General features: G+C 50.5%; 1 protein-coding gene and 1 long non-coding RNA gene across 7 annotated transcripts in view; one reads left to right on the top strand and one right to left on the bottom strand.

Moving 5' to 3' along the window:
- Nucleotides 1-19,951, bottom strand: part of TMEM266 (transmembrane protein 266) — a 126,030-nt gene that overhangs the window by 45,575 nt on the left and 60,504 nt on the right. For 4 of the 6 annotated variants that reach the window (XM_045899604.3, XM_064570071.1, XM_045899602.2 and 1 more), the window contains 2 exons: nucleotides 18,829-19,017; nucleotides 2,036-2,190 (listed from right to left, as the gene is read on the bottom strand). In XM_045899604.3, coding sequence (XP_045755560.1) covers nucleotides 2,036-2,190; nucleotides 18,829-19,017 — 344 coding nt within the window. Of the gene's footprint in view, nucleotides 1-2,035; nucleotides 2,191-4,714; nucleotides 5,024-6,695; nucleotides 7,005-18,828; nucleotides 19,018-19,951 lie in introns of those variants that run through there. The other 2 variants (XM_045899605.3, XM_064570072.1) reach the window with 2 other exon arrangements.
- On the top strand, nucleotides 7,011-12,803 carry LOC135361544 (uncharacterized). The gene is made up of 3 exons (XR_010404937.1): nucleotides 7,011-7,262; nucleotides 11,273-11,332; nucleotides 11,635-12,803. It is a non-coding gene; the product is annotated as an uncharacterized LOC135361544 (long non-coding RNA).

Below are 19,951 nucleotides of genomic sequence, written 5' to 3'. Positions count from 1 at the left end.
TCTCTCCTGGGCTTGGGCCAGGCCTGCTTAGCATGCAGCCCTAGGGGCTCAAGGAGAATACCCAGGGCCTCGGTGGGGAAGGCTGGCCTGAAAGACAAGAACCCACAGACTCCCCCAAAGCGCTGAGATCAGTGAACCCTGGGGGTGGGCAGAAACCCGGTCCTGGAGCATGTCCGGGGTGGCAGGGGGGAGGGGGAGGCTGCAATACCAGGTTCCAGGTGGGAGACCTCAGGGTCCCCTGGCGTTGGGCCAGTGTGACCCCCTTAGAGGATGAGGCCTGGAGGCACGTGGATTCTTTCCATCCCAGGCCACATGAGGACTGGTGGGAAGTGAGAGTCTGAGGCCTGTGTGACTCTGAAAAGACCTCCAGATGATTCTGAAAACATAAAATTTCTCCCCATTATTTCTCAAATGAATTCCTGTGCCTTTTTTTATGGTTTGCTTTAGAAGAGCAATAAATCTCTGATTGTGCATTTTATGGAATTTAAGATGCCTTTTATGAGCTGCTATTGGATCTCCCACCAAAATCAATCTCCTGGATACTTAATTTTAAGCAAAATTCCAGTGTCGGCCAGGTTCTCAGTTCTACTCAATGCCTTGTCACAACCTGAGCAGCCGAGGGCCCCAAATATAACCTACGACAGGGAAAGAAAGACTGTTATGGCCAAGGCCTCATAAAAAGCAGACATATGGATGAGTGGGAGGGAAAGTATACAACATGGTTTAATTGAAGACAGGTTGAGTGTAAAACCAGTGCTGGTCACTTTATGCTGGAAGACCCTTTGATTGGAACCAAGGGGCCACCAGCTGCACAAAACCCAACGAGGCTTATCAGACAAAAGCAATTCTGTACTCCCTGTCATTCTCTCTTAGGGAGCAGGGAAGGCTCACAGGGTGTGGAAGGAGCTCTGATGGACCCTGAAAACAGAGGCTCCAGTAAAAGAACTGAGGGCATTTGAGAAAACAAGTCGAGGTCAACTTAATGGGTTTGGAGGTGGCTGGATCTATTGTCCTAGATTTTGCCAATGGCAGAATCTTGGGGGCCAATAATTTCATCTCTTTTTTATTTGCACTTGAATAATCCACTTCCTGAATCGGGGAAATACGGGGATCCAGGAGCTCTACCACAAAACACTCACTCACCCAAAGCCAAGGGTGAAGACTCCTGGCTCCCCCCACTCGTGCACTAAAATAGGGGTCTGCAAGGGTTGGGGGCAGGAAGTGCCCCTGCCTCGATGGCCACATTACCACAGGACATCCAGGAGGGCAGAAGAGGTAGCGGGACAAGCCATCGACTGCCATGTGCAGCAGGCTCCCATAAACACAAGACTAGAACGAACACCAAGAGACCTATGGTGGGAAGGAAACTGGCTGGACCACTGAATGGCCTGGTGGCCTGAAGTCCCTTACCTAGGGAAAGTCTCTAACTTCTCCAAATGTTAATTCCCTTGCCTATAAGATGAGATAAAATCAGTCATGTCCACCTCACAGGGTTGCTGCTAGGATCGGATGTATGGAAAAGTGCTTTCAAGATGATCACAGACATAAGTAACTCTGCCAACTTACGGCTGCATAAAAATACAAGCAATCCTATCATCACTGTGGATGCTGTTATTATCAGTTACTACAAGGTGATCACTTCCACACACAAGAACTCTCTGTAAGCTACAAAAAAGTCCAACCTGGAAAATTCCAAATGGGAACAATTAAAAAAAAAAAAAGTGCACACAGGGGTCCCCAACGTTTTAGATCTCATCAGTTTCTGATCATGGAATGCTGGGGCGGGGGCTCTGGAGAGGCCACATTGGGGAGAAGGGGCAAACGGATACTGGGAATGACGGGGAGAGAAACTGCCAGATTTCCTCCCTGGGCAGTAATCCCCATGAGCCATGGGGCCAGGGGCGTGACAGTGGCATTGGGCGGGCAGGGGGAAGGGGAGGTGGGCAGATGGCACTGCTGGTTGGGGACCCCTGATGGATGCACATTGAATATTGACATCATATGTATTTGCATATGTATCTCTCTTGCTACTCACACTGGAGAAGCTTTATATCTATTAGAAGTTCCAGAGTCAGGAGAATCACCACCAATATTACACAGGCTACCAGGAAACTGTTGAGACTCGCACTGAGCAAAAATACCTGCCACACGGCTGCTCTCTTCCCACAGCACGGCTTCAGCCAGGTAGACCTGTGGGGACAAAAGCGGGAGAAGAGGAGGGGATAGGGGTTGAGATCCCAGCCACTGCCCTGGTCTCAGACTCACCCTCGTCATTCCTCCCGGGCTCTAAATTTCCCAGCAAAATGCAACGTTTTCCAAGAGGCCACTGGGTAGAATCATGAAGAGCAAAACCAACTCATGAGGAGATGGAGCTATAGGCTGACCTGGGCAACTCACAGCATTAGTCCATGTTTCAGTCTCCTCATCGTTATAATGGGTGTGAAACCCACATCTCAGAGGCTCCTTGTAATCACTGGAGATCACAAAGATCAGCGGAGAGCCTGGCTAGGTGTAAGAACTGCATGAAAATGAGCTGTTATTATTGTACGTCTGTGTGTGGTCTGGAGTCTAGCACAGGCTCTGAATTTAGGAAGCCCTCAACTCACCTCTAATAAATGCTCAATAAATTAATGAATTTTCAATGCTTTTCAGCTATACAAACAAAGATTTGAACTAAATCTCTATTTAGTTCAACGTGGGTTGTATGGAATCCTAGTTCCACAGAATGTCGATGGCTGTTACTTGATAATTTCTATGGTTGGACATGTTTTGGAAAATTGGGGTCAAAGTCAAGTGGCTATTTTTCTAGGCAGGACATTTCAGTGCCCTTAATATGTTATTATGCATCATCATGCTCAAAAGGGATCAGAGTATCAGTGCTTTCCAAACTCGCTGGATCACAGCAACATCTTGTCGCCGAGCATCTGGTGGGACAAGTGCTTCATGGACAATCTTTTGGGAAACCCCAAGAGGTGGAGATGAAGCCACCAAGGGTGGGATTTTTCCCGAGTAGGACTGGAAGTGGGAAGGAGGGGCAGAACCTCAGAGCTGGGTAGGTCCTTCAGGCATTTGATGGACGCCCCTCAGGAACACAAGATCCTGGGGGTGCCTGGGTGGCTCAGTCGTTAAGCATCTGCCTTCGGCTCAGGTCATGATCTCAGGGTCCTGGGTTCGAGCCCCGCATTGGGCTTCCTGCTCGGCAGGAAGCCTGCTTCTCCCTCTCCCACTTTCTCTGTTTGTGTTCCCTCTCTTGCTGTGTATCTCTCTGTCAAATAAATAAATAAAATCTTTAAAAAAAAATCATATTAGGAACACAAGATCCTGGGAAACAGGGGTGCCTCTAGGGGGATGGGGGAGCTCAGGCCAAACCTCACTGCCTTGTTGAGGAAGAATCAGGCATCCTGAAGGAGAAGAGGTAGCACTAGGCAGGGAACCCTCACTTCTGGCTCCACTTTCAGACACCCAGGACTATGTGTGAAGGTATCTCTGCATTCTGGGCCTCAGTCTCCCACTTATAAAACTCCTTAACTCCTACTGAAAGTTAAATGAGGGAATGTATCTGACCTATAAAGCACCATGTTGCTGAAATGGGTTGATGAGGACGTTGATGTTGTTATTCGATGGCCAAACACTTGGCTGTCCCCCTCCTCTCCATCCAGAGGGAGCATCTGCTGAAGGGGGTCAGCATCCCCCCCCCCCTGCAGGGATCCCAAGGGTGTCACTGGAAGAGGGAATTCTGAGATGCTCCCTTCTCTGCAAAGGAATACTGTGAGTGCTTTGAGGTGGAGTTTCTTCCTCACGATCCATCTAGGGAAAGCTTGAAGGAGCCCCCAGCTGTTGGAGGGTGGTACAAAGACCCCAAACTGACATCATATAGAGCTCAGGAGGGTTGCCAGAGAAAATACAGAACATCCAGTTAAATCTCAGATAAACAATGAACAATTTTCTAGTACAAGTACATCCCAAACACTGTGTAGGATATAGTTACACTAAAAAAGTATTCATTGTTTATCTGAAATTCAAGTGAAACTGAGTGTCCTGTTCAGAGCAGAGAGGTGTGGAAGGGGTCTGGTGAGAGCAGCTGTGATTTCGTCAGAGGGACGCATGAGAACCCTGAGTTACAGGTAGAAGCCAGAGCCAGGGAAGGGAAGGCCAGCAAAGAAGGATGAGGGTGCTGAGGCCTCCACCTCACAGCCCAGAGGCCCGGAGGCCCGGAGGCCGGAGGCCAGGAGAAGCCTGAGGCTGCAGCTCACAGGTGCCCCAGGAGTGCATTGCTTTTGCATATGAAAGACCCTGTGAAGCCTGAGATCTCTTTGGCCTTCATGACTCAGCTGATTTCTCCCCATCCATCTGCCCACCTCACCTACCTGCCCTTTTCCTTTTCCCAGTGTGATATTCCTGCCCCAACTTCCCAGTGGCCCTATTTTAATCCTTCACCCCTTCACACCTCTCTCGTGCCAGCCTGCAGCGGCCTCAGCACTTCCCTCCTGCCCTCCTGTCAACCCCCCCCCCCCCCCCCCCCCCCCCCGATCACTCAGCACCGCAAGCACCGCGCTTGCCACTCCCAAACGAGACTCCACTCCAATTCCACCTCGGAAACCCAGTCCCATTATTGGTGGCCCCGAAAACTGATGTCATTTCATTGTCATCTGGAAGGTGAGGCAAGCACGTTCTGCAATTATAATTAAAAAGGGGAGCTGTGAAGGCCATGTACCTGGGCTGTGTCACCCCGAGCAGCCCGCAGGAAGACTTTTGGCACATTCAATGCAAGGAGCTGGGGTAGCTGTTCGCCTTGGTGCCTTGTGCACCCCAGGAGAATGGATGCGCCCCTCAGAGTCTGCTCCTTCTACCTTCAACAAGGTCCCTGGGTGGCTCAGTCGGTTGGGCATCTGCCTTCGGCTCAGGTCATGATCCCAGGGTCCTGGGACTGAGCCCTGTGGTAGGCTCCCTGCTCAGCGGAGAGTCTGCTTCTCTCCCCCTCTCCTTCTGTATGTGCTCTCTCTCACTCTTTCTCAAATAAAATCTTAAAAAAAAAAAAAAAAGAAGAGGATGAAACAAAACATTTGTTTCTCTACAAACAGAAGACTCTGATCTTGATTGTCCTGCTTCCATGGGAGGGAAAAGTCATTTTACGTTGCTGCTTAAAACACTGAAATGCTTATTTTTATTTTCTTGTTTGGTTAGAAAAACTCCCTAACCAGACCAGGGGTTGGTTATTGGGAAGCTGTAGGTACAAAGTGGGGCAGCTGAGACTGGGGACTCGTGGCCAGGTAAAGAGCAGGTGTCTGGAGTCTGCCCGCGGTGGGCCACAGCGCTCCTCGGCTTCGGGGAGGAGCCAGGTAGGGGACCAGGCAGGCGGCAGGGGAAGGCCTGGAAGTCAAAGGAATGCCAGGTACCCACCAGGTGCTAGGGAGGCACTGTGATCAGGCCGCAACCCTTGGGCAGTTTACATCTGAGTGGGTGAGGGAGTCAAACAACAAACATAACACATTTGTAGATTATGTGGTGTACTACAGGTGGTAAGTACTGGGGGGGGGGGGGGAGGTGATGGGGCATCAAGGGTGACCTTTTAAATAAGGTGATCAGGATAGGCCACACTGAGAAAGTGACATTTGAGAAAGAGTTGGAGGGAGTGTGGCCTGGCATATCTGGGGACGTGGTAGAATGTACACTACATAGCGACTATTCATGGTAAAATTCTGCTCAGGCCGAAGAACATCCAACAGAATAAACACGAGAAGAACAGGAGCCAGGAGTTGGGCTGGGAGGAGAGAGGGCTTTCCCCTTCAGTGCCAAGTGCATTTTGCCAAACCCCACCAAGGGCTGATGCTGCAGGCATTTCTACGGCCCTGGGCACAACTGCACAGTTCCCAAGGAACCCCCAAGGCAGCGGCCAAACAGAGCCTGTGCCCCCCACACTTGTCCTGTTCTTCCATCTGCGCCAGCCCAACTGCCCCTCATGCCTGCCCTGACTTTGCTTTCAACTACCAGCCCTCAACCAGACCCACTGGGGAGTGACCTCAGGCAGCCCCCATTCTGCACAAGGTCAAGAGGTTCTATTTGCATCCTGGTAGATGTGGACCCCAGGGCAACATACATGGGGGTGGGCTGAACTGAAGCAGATGGAGGGACAGAGCGTCTGAAGAGGCTCAGTTGCCCTGGGGCTGGAAATCTGCAGTCTGCATTGTGGTTAGTGGTTCTTTACGGGGGCTGCATCCTTGGACCACCAAGAGAGCTTTTAAAAGTTCCAGTGCCCAGGTCACACACCAGACCATTTCAACCACAACTTGTAGGGTAGGACCCAGGCCTCAGTATTTTTTTTTCTTCTTAGGTGATTCCAGTGTGTGGCTGAGATTAAGAACCAATGTCCTAGGTCCTTGACGCCAAGTGGTCTCCATGGACCAGCAGCATAGGCATCATCTGGGACCTGGTTAGAAATGCAGAATTGGGGGCTTGCTCTGTGCCCACTGAGTAAGAGTCTGCATTTCAGTGAGATGGCAAGTGATTTGGGGGAGAACTGCTCTGTGAGAGGTGGCAGGGATTTCGGGAGATGGGTGGAGCATGGCAAAGGGGGTCTGGGAGCAAGAGCTATGAGCCAGTGGAGGCAAGCAGGTGCCGGCCCAGCCACTGGGGGAGTGAAGAGGCAGGCAGGCCCACTGGGCAGCCCCCCCCCCCCCACACTCAGGGACACTCACTGAGACTGAGTGCGTGCCTTTGTGGGGGTGTCAAGGGCTTCCTCAGCCAGAGACATGAGGCTGAAGTCAGAATCCAAGCAGGCTCTTGGCTTCTAGTTCCTTGAAGAGCAGGACCATGGACCCCAAGGCTCCAGGACAGAGGTTGGGCTGAAGCAGCAGACTTTCTGGCTGAGGGACTGTTTGGAAATCCCAAGCTGCTAATAAAATTCCTGTGAAATTCAAATGACTCAGACATTCCTAAGACACTGTGTTTTAGCAGAAAAATAGAATGTGTCCAGTTTCAAAATATCCCTGAGTGGTTAAATAATGACTCGAGGAGCTTAATGGGCCAGAAGGGAAATACGCATTGACTTGTTAATTAGAGAAGACACTTCCTTCAGCATCCAGACCAATCAAGGCCCGGGAGCTGGTTCTCAGGATGGTGTTATCCCTGGAATTGCCACCAGAGGGGAGGCGTCTATCAATTTCATAGCTTGCTACAGCGACAGCAGAGGGGCCCGCTCCAGGAGGCAGGCTTGGGCTGCCAAAGTCTGTAAATATCAACAGCCAGATGGCATCCCCTGGCAGGTAGGCAGGTGTTCTGCTGCGAGGTTCTACTAGTTCCCGAGGCCTCAGAGAAATCCTGGGGCGGGAGTGGGGGTGCTGGGTACCTTTACTGCTTCTGCTTTATATTCTTAGGTGTCTTGATAAAGGTTTGAAAGAATAACTTCTAGAAAATTAGGATGAACTTTGGCCAGTTTCCGAAGTATCTTTCGTGTGAGGTAAGGCTGCGGGAGTGGTCCGGAAGCAGGCAGCTCCAGGTCACTGCTCCATCAGGCAGCATTCCCAAGCTTGGCACTGAAATAGCCCCTTTCTGAAAGGTGAAGCAGAAGCATGCCGTGCGAGGACAGCAGAGGCTGTTTGCTCCCGTGGCCTCTCCCGCCCCGGCAATCCATGAAGCAGTCGGGCCTCTGTGGCTGCCGGGCTGGCATGGCTGGGAACATGCATGATAGGGGAAGGGGGCGGTGGCGAGAGTCTGCGTAATGTGGGGCCCTTCAAGTTGTCCGAAAAGGTGCTCACAGGCAGTGTCATGGTGTCCCGGGAGGAGGCAGCAGACGACAGAAAAGCTTATTTCCCTGTAAGCAGCCAGACCAGATGGCCCTGTCAGTCCTACATTGTGATTTTCATCCATCAAGTCCCCTAGGAAAGGAGCTAGGGGAGCGGGTGGAGGGAGTCAGAAGCCTGTCTGGTAGTGGGGGCCGGAATGAAGTCCCGAGCACTGGGATTCCCTACCCGCCCCTAATGCGGACCTCAGGAGGCACTGCCAAACCAGAGCCTCAGAATCCTGCTGGGTTGCAGAGCTCTCTAACGGGACAAAAACTGTGGCCCTGTGCCTAAAAAATGCAGAAAACCACAACACTGGGCATCACATTCTAAGGGGTGCATGGACCTTTCGAATCTCCCTGAGGGATCATCGAAGGACACCTGGGCTCCAGGTTCAAACTCCAGGACTGGGCAGTGTGAGACCCCTCCTAGCCCCAAGGGCTCCAATTCCGCGATGCTTAACACGCGGGGCCTGGATGCTGCAGACGTGGTGGTGGTGTCAAGGGTCAACAGAACAGCCCAGGGCCCCACTCGACTGCATTTGTTCCTGGCGATTAAAACACTGTCAGAGGAAGCCATGAGGTGGACTTTAGTCCAACTTCTGGCATCGACCTAGGCTTTATTTTTATTGATTTAACAAACACTTATACAGCATTTACTATGAAACAGGAGTTTTCCAAGCACTTTACAAATGTTAACTCATCTAGTTGTTTTAGAAGACAATTCCTTCAATTTTTTTCTTTGTTAACGAATGGTGGGGAAAGCCAGACTTTTCCATCAGTTGGGTTTGGGTGGCAACTGGAGTCTCCAAGTCACAGTCTCACAACTGACTGAACTCCGAGTGTAATCTTTGAGTCTTAATTTCCTAATCTCCAAAACAGGAGTAAGTATTATCTACCTTTGCAGGGTTGTTGTTCTAAAATATTGAAAATAACATATGGAAAGCACATAACAGTGCTTACTTCATTCATGTCTACTATACGTATCTACTATGATGATGATTTAGGTATGTGGGCATTAGAAAAGGGATTAATTAATCTAAACATCAACATTCATTCCATTCCAGGCATGGTTATTACGTGCCCCCTAAATGCCAGGCACTGTATTAGGTGGTGAGCACATGATAGTGGACAGGGCCTTTATCCTCACAGAGCCTGAAGCCTTGTAAAATGAATTCTGACTAAGCGGTGAGCTCCTAGTCCTAGGCCACTCTGAAAAGCAAAACAAATAAAGGGAGAAAAGCAGGAGAGGGAAATGAGCCTACATGCATAGGAGTTCTCCAAAGAGACAAATATCCACTTGTGACAACCATCAACCCAATGCCCACAGGGACACGCTTTTGCTAAATATCTGAAAGGGTCAGTGGGGTTCCTTTCTGTCCCAGGGAGAACCAGAACAACAGGAAAAGCGCTGTCAGGCATCCTCTTTGTTCCTGCACCCAATTCCAGGAGGCAGGCCACAGAAGTGCACTCAGACCCAGAAATACGAGCACATAAATCCATGTCACGTAACAGGAACTCTCAGGTTGGAGGTGAGAGATGACCTCCCGGCCGTCTGGGGAACTAAAGAAATTGGTTTCCATACTGGCAGCTTCAGTTCTGCAATCAGAGCTAAAGGTTAGCCTCACTGCCTTGGGGAAGAGAGCAGGAGGAGGGCTGTGTGCAGCGGGGGTCAGGGAGTCTGACATTTGCTTGTCCCAGAATCTCAGGTTTCTTGCATCCTGGGAAATGCCAACTCTGGGACAAAGACAGCAGGGTGTGGCGGTATGAGCTCGGGGCTGGGAGCTAGGAGCTGTCACCCACCATGGTGAGGCACAAAACCCCCCTCTGGGGACACAAAGGCAGACAGACACCACAGACTGGCTGCTCCTACTTGCGGGGGGACCCAGGGCATTGTCCACGTGCATCTGAGGGGCCACATCTGACCTGTTAGGGACTGGGGTGCTGCTGGGCAGTGGCTCTAAGGCGCCCTCCCACCTCAGGAGTCCTCAATTCGCAGAACTGGCCACAAGTCTGAAAACCTCCTTTGCCAGGCTTTGCAGCAGGGATGTGTGGATTAGGCCAGCTTCCTCACCTACTGTTTTCCACTTCTCTGTCGCCTGGCAAACCCCGAGGCAGCTACACTCCCCCTTCTTCTATTTGGCCAAAGTGTGGATTCCAGGTGCCTCCACAGGTGACTGAGGATCCCCAAACACCATGAATTCAGCCCACTTGCAACGGGGGACTTGTCCTTGGGCTTACACTTTCCTCCACCATTCTAGGCAGCACTCACGCACCCCGCGAAGGTGGTCAGAGGCGCTCTGCCGCCACCTAGTGGTAGCTTGCGGCCATACACCCGGCACCGGCGCATCAGTGTGGCCGGAAGGTTTATTTTGTTGAGAAAGAATAAATCTGTGAATTTATTGCCTTCTTAATCGAAGAAAAATCTTTGAGATTCTTGGACTACAGAGAAGAAGCTAACCTGTGCTTACCGGGAATTTTTTTTAATCTTAATTAAACCTTTATTGCCTGTTTGGGGCATCAAGAAGCTTCCTGGAAGCCTTAGCCTATTGAAAATACAGAGTCCCAGATCCAGCCAGTACGCCAGAGGAAGAGGCGTTTTATTATAGGCAGATCTTACTGACATCAAAAAAAATGGATTAATGAAGCTCCTTTTGAACGTTTTTCTCCTTGGGGGAAAAACACAAAAGACTTTGCCAGCCAAGTGTAGATACAGAACTTTTAGATGCACTTGCAAGGTCATGGCAGGGATGCACCTGCCTTTTAACTCTGAGCCCCAAAAGGCTTTTCCTCCTCCCTCTTTTTTAAAAAAGATTTTATTTATTTATTTGAGAGAGAGCGAGAGAGAGCGAGCATGAGTTGGAGGAGGAACAGAGGGAGGAGAAGCAGACTCCCCAGTGAGCAAGGAGTCTGATGCGGGACTCCATCCCAGGACCCCGGAATCATGACCTGAGCTGGAGGCAGACGCCCAACTGACTGAGCCACCCAGGTCAGGTGCCCCAGGCTTTTCCTTCTTCTAGGTGAAGTTGGCATGTTCTGAGGCAAATCTAATTTATTTTTTCTAGGATGACTTTGTGGAGGGGTGTGGAATTAGCAGGGATGCTCAGGGGTGGGCCAGCCACAGACCGCAGCCTTGCATTCCAGGGCATGAGAAACCTGGTCCTGGGGTGGCTGGGTGGCTCAATCAGTTAAGCGTCTGCCTTCGGCTCGGGTCATGATCCTGCAGTCCTGGGATCGAGCCCCATGTTGGGCTCCCTGCTCAGTGGGGAGTCTGCTTCTCCCTTTCTGCTCTCTAATAAATAAAATCTTAAAAAAAGAAACCTGGTCTCTCCCTGTGGCTCATCCTTGACCCCACAGAAGTCGGGGACCATACCCTAATTCTCCCCAAACAGAACTGGCTTCCCCTTCTCTTCATCCTTATCTTAACACAGTCCTATCCATTCACTCATTCATCCAACTCATTCCTTCTTTCCATCAACACTCTCTCTATTCCAGGCTCAAAGGATCTGATCCTTGCCCCGAGGGAGCACATGGTCCAGTACTGGAAGCAGACTGGTGAGCAGGCCAGTAAAGCCCAGTGTCACGAGTGCTTAGATAAAGGGAGACAAAGGGCTAGGGGTATACAGAACCCTGGGGCCCTGCCCTGGGTGGGGTGGGGGCACAGAAGATTTCCTGGAGGAGGTGGTCCTTGAGCTAGACAGTATAGGGAGAAAGGACAGTATTTTGGGCTTTGGTTTAGGATGTTCCTCCCCTTCCCCTTCCTTGCCTCCAGCCTCTGTTTGCTGGCATATCTAAAATTAGTTTAGTCCTTATTTAAAGATGTTGCTATATTGGACCTTTTTTTTTTTTTTCCCCAGCCTGACAGCTAAAAAGCCATTCCTGTGCTATTATGTCTTCTTCCTCTGACTGTGAAGTTCTGACAGAAATGTGCCATTGGCGTCATCTTTAAGTAGTAACATCCCTTTCTGTCTACCCCTCCTTCCTCCAAGCTTCTGTTTTCCAGGGGGCTAGCCCTGACCTCTCAGGTCTGACATTTTAGAACCCTAAAATATCAATAATTCCAAAAAGCTGAATGCCTTTCATTTCTTACTTTATTTTTATATTTTTGACAAAGACTATCCCACCACATCTCATGACCCTCTCTGTACCTTCTTTCCACCAAAAATACGGGGAGCACTATTTCTCTCTGTGGCCACAGAATCTCCTCTGTAAAAGGGGGTGAATGACTCTTGCCTTATACTGCCTTTCTCAACACATTCTATCACCATCATCACCCTGGGGTGGAGACCTTGGGCTTCTCTGAATTTCCTCTTTTGTGGCCTCTTGTCTAGCCCAGCACTGTTGGCAGCAGAACAGAAAGATGGAAGGAATCTGGTCCTTTAGCCTCTGGACCAACCTTGACGCTGCCTAACTCTGTGCTCCATGTTCCATGGGCTAATCAAAGTCGTCATTATTTGAGTTTGAGATGGGCTTTCTGTTGTATGCAGTTCAAAGTAGCTGGCTGATAGTCACCAAGCCTTTGTGAGAAGGGTGGTATACTGAAGAGGTATGAAGGCAGCAGGAATTTACAGGACGTGGAGATGGCAGAACATGAGGGGTGAGAGCAAAGGAACTGGCCTGGTCTCTCAGGTTATCAGTGTAGTACGGCACTGTGACCAGCTCAGCTGGGGCTCAGACATGCTCAGACACCTTCTCTGTTTCCCCTCTTCCCGTCTCCTGAGCTTTCACATCTGTGGACGTACTTGCAGGTTTGTGCTGTGTCAAAACACCCCAACCAGTTAAAGGTATCATGGGAGGGCAGAGCAAGAAGGCGGCCATCTATAACCCAGACCCTTAATGACTGAGCCCGGTCAGGGGGAAGAGGCAGGGAGAGAAAGGATGATGACCACAGGGGTGTGGTGTGCTAGCGCCGCCCCGTGGATTGGCTTGGACAGCTGCTGGTAGAGGGGTGAAGGTCAGCAGCAAACAGGACCAGAGCTGCGGCCATAAGCAGAGCCACCTCCGGGTTCACAGACAGTGTAGTATGGTCGGGGGCTGGTGGGGGGCTGGTGGGGGGAGGCTGTTCTTCCCCACCTGGCATGGAGCCCACCCTGTGTGGGTACGCGTGGCCTTGGGGTTTCTGAAACCCCTGAACTGATCACAAACACTGCCACATTGGGAACTGTTGGTGGCAGTGGGTTCATGGGCAGTGGACATGGATGAGAAGGAGCCAGAGCAGGGAAGGAGGAAGCACACAAATCCCAGTAGTGACCACACCTGACTGACTAGCTTCACGGAGTTTTGGTGTCTCGGAAACCCGTGGCTCCTGATAAGGCGGCAAGGAGGCTCAGAGTCATTCCAAACGAGCCAAAATGCACCTGTGACTCATTCTGCAGGTAATGGGTCCGGAGGCCTGGCAGCTAGATATAGGTCCACTGATGGGAGCTATAGAAAATACATTTTGGGAGAAGACAGTTCAGTTCCAAGTTTGGGTTTGAGAAGGCCAGAAGTGGCGCCTGGGTGGCTCAGTTGGTTGAGCGACTGTCTTCGGCTCAGGTCATGATCCTGGAGTGCCAGGATCGAGTCCCGCATCGGGCTCCCTGCTCGGCAGGGAGTCTGCTTCTCCCTCTGACCCTCCCCCCTCTCATGCTCTGTCTCTCATTCTCTCTGTCTCAAATATATAAATAAAATCTTAAAAAAAAAAAAAAAAAAGAGAAGGCCAGAAGTTCTGGAGGGGCAGGATGTGGCTCCTCAGGCTGGACTTGAGTGCTGTTACTGAAAAGGCTGTTTTTAGCAATGACTTGTATGGAGACAAGAACTCTCCTGTCAAATATGCAGCCAACTCAGGAGAAGAATAGACTATTCCATGGATACTTGTTAGGATTCTGAGGTGTGTTTGGGATCCCTGTGAAGACATCCAGGAAGTGGCTGGATATGAGCCAGCAGTTCGAGAGAGAGAGATCTGCATCAGAGATATGGCTTTCAAAGTACAAGTAGGAAAATATTAAGTCATGGGACTGGACGAAAGTATCCCATGTATAGAATCAGTAGAGAGAAAATGACCAAAGACAGAAAATGAAGAGCCCCAACACTGAGGGACCAAGCAGAGAAAGAACAATTTTTAAAAGGCTTAGACAGCAGAGCCAGAGGGGCAGGAAGAAAATCAGGAGAGTGTGGTATAGCAGCAGACACAGGGAGGCTGTGTTTGAAGAGGGCAGAGGCGCTGCTAGTTTCCAGTGCTGGCCAGAGGATAGCATAAGGGTCCCAGCAACACAGAGCAGTTTCCACCACGCAGATGGGGCTCAAGCTGGACTGCAGTAGGGATACAGGAATGTAAGAATGTAAGGAATGTAAGGAATGTAAGGAATGACTGCGAGGGAAAGGGGACATGGCAAGTGCAGATGAGGCTTTCAAGAAGTTTGGCCACGAAGAGGAGAGAGAGGGTGGCAGCTAAAGGGGACGTGCAGTCAAGGGAGAATGTGAGACAGGAGTGCCTGGTGAGTCAGGGTGAGGATGTAACTGATGGAACCGCATTCAGAAGGTGGGAGAAGAAGGGGATCAGAGCTCAGAGATGAGGGGGACCCTAGAAGGAGCAGCGGGGGGCTTGAGGGGTAGGGTGCAGGCCCACTGGAACAGTTTCTACTTTCTGAGGAAGGAGCAGAGGAGGTCATCTGCTGAAGGCAAGGGGGGACTTGAGGAAAACAGAAGCAATCTGAGATGATCACCTGGGACCAGGAGTGACCGCCAGCCAGGACCACAGAGGGACACTGTCAGGCAGAACCGAGAAGAAAGCTGAGAGTAGAGATGTTCAGTCTGGGGAGGTGCTATTATGGATCGAGTGTCTGTGCCCACCCCCCCCGCCCCGTGCCTGATTTTATCTTGAAGCCCTAACCCCTTGTGTGATGATATTTGAAGGTGGGGCCTCTGGGATGTGATTAGATTTATACGAGGTAAGGGTGGGAACATTAGGGAGGATATGTGTTGTGGTGAGCGCTGTTATTGTGTAAGACTGATGAATCACAGACCTGCACCCCTGAAACAAATAATACATTAATAATAAAAAAATATATAAAATAAAATTAAATTTAAAAAAAAAGAAGAGGAGGAGACCAGACCTCACATTCTCCCTCTACCCATAGGTAATGAGGAAAGGCCATGGGAGGGCAGAGCAAGAAGGCGGCCATCTATAACCCAAAGAGTCCTCACCAGCCACCAACCCTGCTGGCACCTTGATCATGGACTTCCATCTCCCAGAATTGTGAGAAAATAACGTTTCTGATGTTTAAGGCACCAGCCTTTTGTTAGGGCAGCCTGAGCTGACCAAGGTGCCAATCTGCACAGATGGCTGGTTCTCCTCCCTGAACCCTGAGCAGCCTGGGTATAGGAGCATAGCGAGCAGGCAGTGGAGACCTGTAGTCTGGGCTCTGCTAGGCAGGCACATAAGAAGGACTATGGGCTCTTGGGGAAAGGCAAGGCCCTTGATGGAGACGGGGCTCTTCTGCATGCCTAGGGGCTTACCCCCATCACAGCGACTGGTCCTTCTTCACGGGGCTTTCATGGGCAAAAGGGAAAACGGATTCAAAACACCCCAACCAGTTAAAGGTATCTGAGAGTGTGGCCCCGCTGTGGTGTCACGTGTGCAGGACATGTTAACCACAGTCATGACTGTGATGTTGTAAAGGGACAGGTCACAAACAGAAGCCCAGTAGTGCTAGTCTGGATCAGGGGCCAGGAGATGAGGCTCTGTTTCAGACTCTGCTGCTGTGTGACCACGGGCAAGTTCCTTGCACTCTCTAGACTCTGGAATATTAGAGTATTTAGCATAGATTTTTTTGTTTTGTTTTATTTTGTTTTTAAGATTTTATTTATTTATTTGACAGAGAGAGACACAGCGAGAGAGGGAACACAAGCAGGGGGAATGGGAGAGGGGAGGGAGGAACAGGCTTCCCACTGGGTAGGGAGCTTGACATGGGGCTTGATCCCAGGACCCTGGGACCATGACCTGAGCCGAAGGCAGACCCTTAATGACTGAGCCACCCGGGCGCCCCTAGCATAGATGTTTTCTAAGGTCTTTCCAGCTCTAACATTTTCAGATTCTGGGTAATGTAAAAGCACTGAAATACCACTGAGTTAAAAACAAGTGAATGGTGGGGCAGCTGGGTCACTAAGGCATTTTCTTGCTGGGATCCCTGAGGTCTCGTCATTTCCTACAGACAACATTCATGTCTCTATATAACACTTCCTTTGGCACTTTTTTTTTTTTTTTTAAGATTCTATTCATTTATTTGACAGAGAGACACAGCGAGAGAAGGAACACAAGCAGGGGGGGAGTGGGAGAGGGAGAAGCAGGCCTCCCGCGGAGCAGGGAGCCCGATGCGGGGCTTGATCCCAGGACCCTGGGATCATGACCCGAGCCAAAGGCAGACACTTAATGACTGAGCCACCCAGGCGCCCCTTCCTTTGGCACTTTTTAAAAAGAGGTAACAGGCCCAGAATGGAGTCACCCATGCTAAGCTGCATATCAGCAAACCGAGACTTAATACCTAACTTAACTGTAGCTTCAGCCTCCCCCAGGAATGTCACCTTGAAGCAGTCAATCTGGAACTACCTGGTCAGCACCAGCGAGGTCATCTTCCTTACAGACCCTGCCATCCCTCAAAGAAGGTGGCCTTGCCTGAACAGTCCACTCTTTCCTGGAATAACTTTCTTGCGCGGCCTCCTTCTGCCTGTAAAAGTCTTTCATTTTGTACAGCTCCTCAGACCTCCTTTCTATCTGCTAGATGGCATGGCACCCAATCCATGAATCACTGAATAAAGCCAATCAGATCTTCAAATGTACTGAGACGAATTTTGTTTTTTAACAGTAAGAAGAGGTGTTTTTAAAGAAACTTACGTCACACCTTTTGGAAGGCTGACCAGAACTGTAGGTAGCGTTGTTTGGTGGTGTTTCCGAATAGGCCAGGTTGGAAATTCTGGGAAACCCCCAGGAAATGCAGCAAGAGCCAAGAAGCCTTGTGAAGAGAGGCCTGTCCCCTCTGCAGTGTGCTTTTGTTTCACTTTCCCCTCCCCTGGCTTCTGCCCTGGGCCTGCTCTTCCTTCCTCCAGGAAACCCTCCTGCCGCCAATGCAAGCTCCTCACTGAGAGCTCCAGCAGCCGGGCACATCCCCTCCCCGGCCGCCTCCTACCCAACAGGAGCAGCTTTCCGGGGCACACCTGGACACTCACAGCAAATCAAGAGCCTCTCTGCCTCGCGGGCACTTCATTTGTACTCTCAAGAAGCAGAAGCCTTGCCGGGGTCTAATTCAGGAGCATGTGGAATGATAAAGCAGGCCTCTGTCCAGGCTCTCTGGGGCGGGGAGGGAGCCGCACAGCGCGCACCGCATGCCCACAGGCTGCCCGTGTGCACATTGCCCCGAACCAGAACTCTTGGAGGCTTTCCCGTTTCTCTCCCCACCTCCTGACTGCAAACCTGAAAAGGGCCTAACACTGGCTCAGGCTGGGCGAGAAACAGTCCTCGGGAAAGACTGGGACTTGTTACCAGCCGCACTACCACTTCTGACCACCAGACTGCAGTGTCACGGTCACCAGGGGCTCTGGGAAGGAGCAGCAAAGCACTAAACCAGACGTAGGGCCTGTGCAACGCACAGGAGGCACGGGCTTGAAACCGGCCTTGACTCAGGGCCTCAAGGATCTGGAGATCCAGAAGCCAGCCCTGCCATCAGACAGGTGCTGACGGCACTCAGGATGCCAGGCATCCCTTTGCTAGCTTCTACCTGCTGGCCTGTCCTTTTCCCCCAGTGTCCTCCCGACTCTACTATGCACAATACTGAGAGAAAATTATATTTTCAGAGAGAGCCCCTGGGGTGCAGTTTTTGCAAAATGTGTATGGCTTTACAATAGTTAGGAAATTTCTCTCAGGAAGTGGGAGAGCCCCTTCGGGAAACAAGCACAGAAAATCCAAGCTCTGCAAATTTACCTTTAGCTAAGCCCTCTCATTTGCTTCTAAAATAACCCAGCAATCCTTCATTTTTGTATTCAAAGCAGCCAGAATGTTCCAAACTATGTACAGACACCTGAGAAAGAAGAGTGGCCCAGAAGTGGCTCCTAAGGTCCTGGTCAATGTTTAAAATTCTCTATCTATGGACTCTGAGAAACAAACTGAGGGTTCTAGAGGGAAGGGGGGTGGGGGGATGGGTTAGCCTGGCGATGGGTATTAAAGAGGGCACGTACTGAATGGAGCACTGGGTGTTATATGCAAACAATGAATCATAAAATTCTCTATGAGCAGAAGGGTGGGCTGGGAAAAGTCTGACCTGCTGGGAGACCCTAGGACCTGTTCCTGCCCTTCCAGGTTCCCCTACATAAAAGGAGAGCATCGAACTGGTGTGTCTCCCCTGCCCCATTCGGCTCTAACACCCTATTCAGCTTCAGAAGGTTTGTAAGACAGACCAGGCTAATGAGAAATTAACTGGGGAACAAAGGCATCCAATCTGCTTGACAAGCTAAGTAGGAGTGGGTAGGGGCCACTCCTTTGACTCAAGGACTAGCATATCCTACATGTCCTTGCTGAAAAGAGAGCAGCTAATGTCTGTAAAGTTCCTAGCTAAATGCTGCTAAATTCCCTTACACACTCAGCATGTTACTGCGTGTAGAATGCTTTCTTCCCAGCCTCTTCCCTGGCGAGAGCTGGCTGACAATGGGCAGTGCAGTCCAAGTCCACCCCCTATGGTCTCTGTGACCTTGGGCCAGCTCCTAATCCCTGTGGGTCTCCTGATTCCCAAGTGTACAGAGAGGAGGTTGGATGGGCCATTAAGGAGTAATTCAGTCCTGAAACAATTTTATGAATCTCTGCGTTCCAAGCAAATGTCACATAAAAGGTTATCTAGCAGCGACAGATATTTCTGTGCCCGAAGCATTTTTCTGAGGAAGCAATGTCTGAGGAGAAAAAGAGCTTGGGTGGCCAATGTGAACTTCTGGTCTCTAACCCCTGTGCTGCCTCATTGGAGGTACCCATGGAAACTCGGGGGATTATGCGAAAGCCTTCTTAGCTACTCACCAGTCCTGGCACCTACCCTTCTCTTTGGTAATCTTCGTCCAGATTTGACAGGAGTTGCGAACCCGCCGTGGAGAGGTCGACCGCAGCCAGGGGCAGGTCACGATAGGCAAAGTTCACCAGCTGCACGGGAGCAATGCTCTTGGTTTCTTCATCTACTTGTTGGGAGATGATCTCAACTTCAGAAATTCCTCCTTCTATGGCAGGCCTGAGTTGGGGAGAAGGGCAACAGGGCAGTCAACCCTCAAGAACAAAGTAATTTTTCTACTCCCCGAGGGAAGGAAGAAGAATGCATCAGAATCTATGGTGTGCTGGTGGCGAGCAGGGGAAGCTTGAGGTCACCAATCCTCCACGCTGGCCATCCAAGGGACTGGACTGAAGCCCCTGTGTCCTCTACCAGTTGGGGAACAATGGAAGAAGGGAAGGAGGAATTGCTCAGATTTGAAAATAGGAGCTATGGAGGTAGGATCTTTATCAAGGGGGCTAAAGACCCAGATGGAAATTCTGCCCACCAGAAAAACCTGGGCTTAGATCTTTAGGATTTTTGGTCCTAGACTTTATATTGGAGTAATATATATATATATATATATATATTTTTTTTTTTTTAAAGATTTATTTATTTATTTGACAGAGAGAGGGAGAGCACAAACAGGGGGAGGGGGTGGCAGGGAGGGGCAGAGGGACAGGGAGAAGCAGGCTCCCCACTGAGCAGGGAGTCCGACACCTGGCTCGATCCCAGGACCGAGATCATGACCTGGGCCAAAACCCAAGAGCCAGACGCTTAACTGACTGAGCCACCCAGGCGCCCCGGAGTAATATACTCTTTTAAACTGTTTCCTGGGTTTCTCTGTAAAGGTCCTTTAAAATGTTTCTACCATCTGTACCACAACAGAGAAGAGAGGTTTCTGTTTGTGACTGGATGTACTGCTGGTGGTTGGGGAACTGACCTGGGGAGACCACCTGGGCCTTGGACGGTGAGGACAGCAGGGGCCAGCTGTCCCTGGCTGCCACTCCCTTCCCACTTAAACTGGTCCTACTCCATCTCCCCTCTTAAGGCTGAGAGTAGGAGAAGGAGGCCACTTGATCAAACTTCTGTGGAGCTGTCAGTCTCTTACGTCACTGGTGGGCTTACGCAGGGCACT

This window comes from Mirounga angustirostris, unplaced genomic scaffold (genome assembly GCF_029215605.1).
Source record: "Mirounga angustirostris isolate CCGP_5_RB_7025 unplaced genomic scaffold, mMirAng1.0.hap1 SCAF_9, whole genome shotgun sequence".
NCBI classification, from domain to species: domain Eukaryota; kingdom Metazoa; phylum Chordata; class Mammalia; order Carnivora; family Phocidae; genus Mirounga; species Mirounga angustirostris.
The sequence above is the reverse complement of the archived record's forward strand: the minus strand, read 5'-3'. Positions and strand labels throughout refer to the sequence as shown.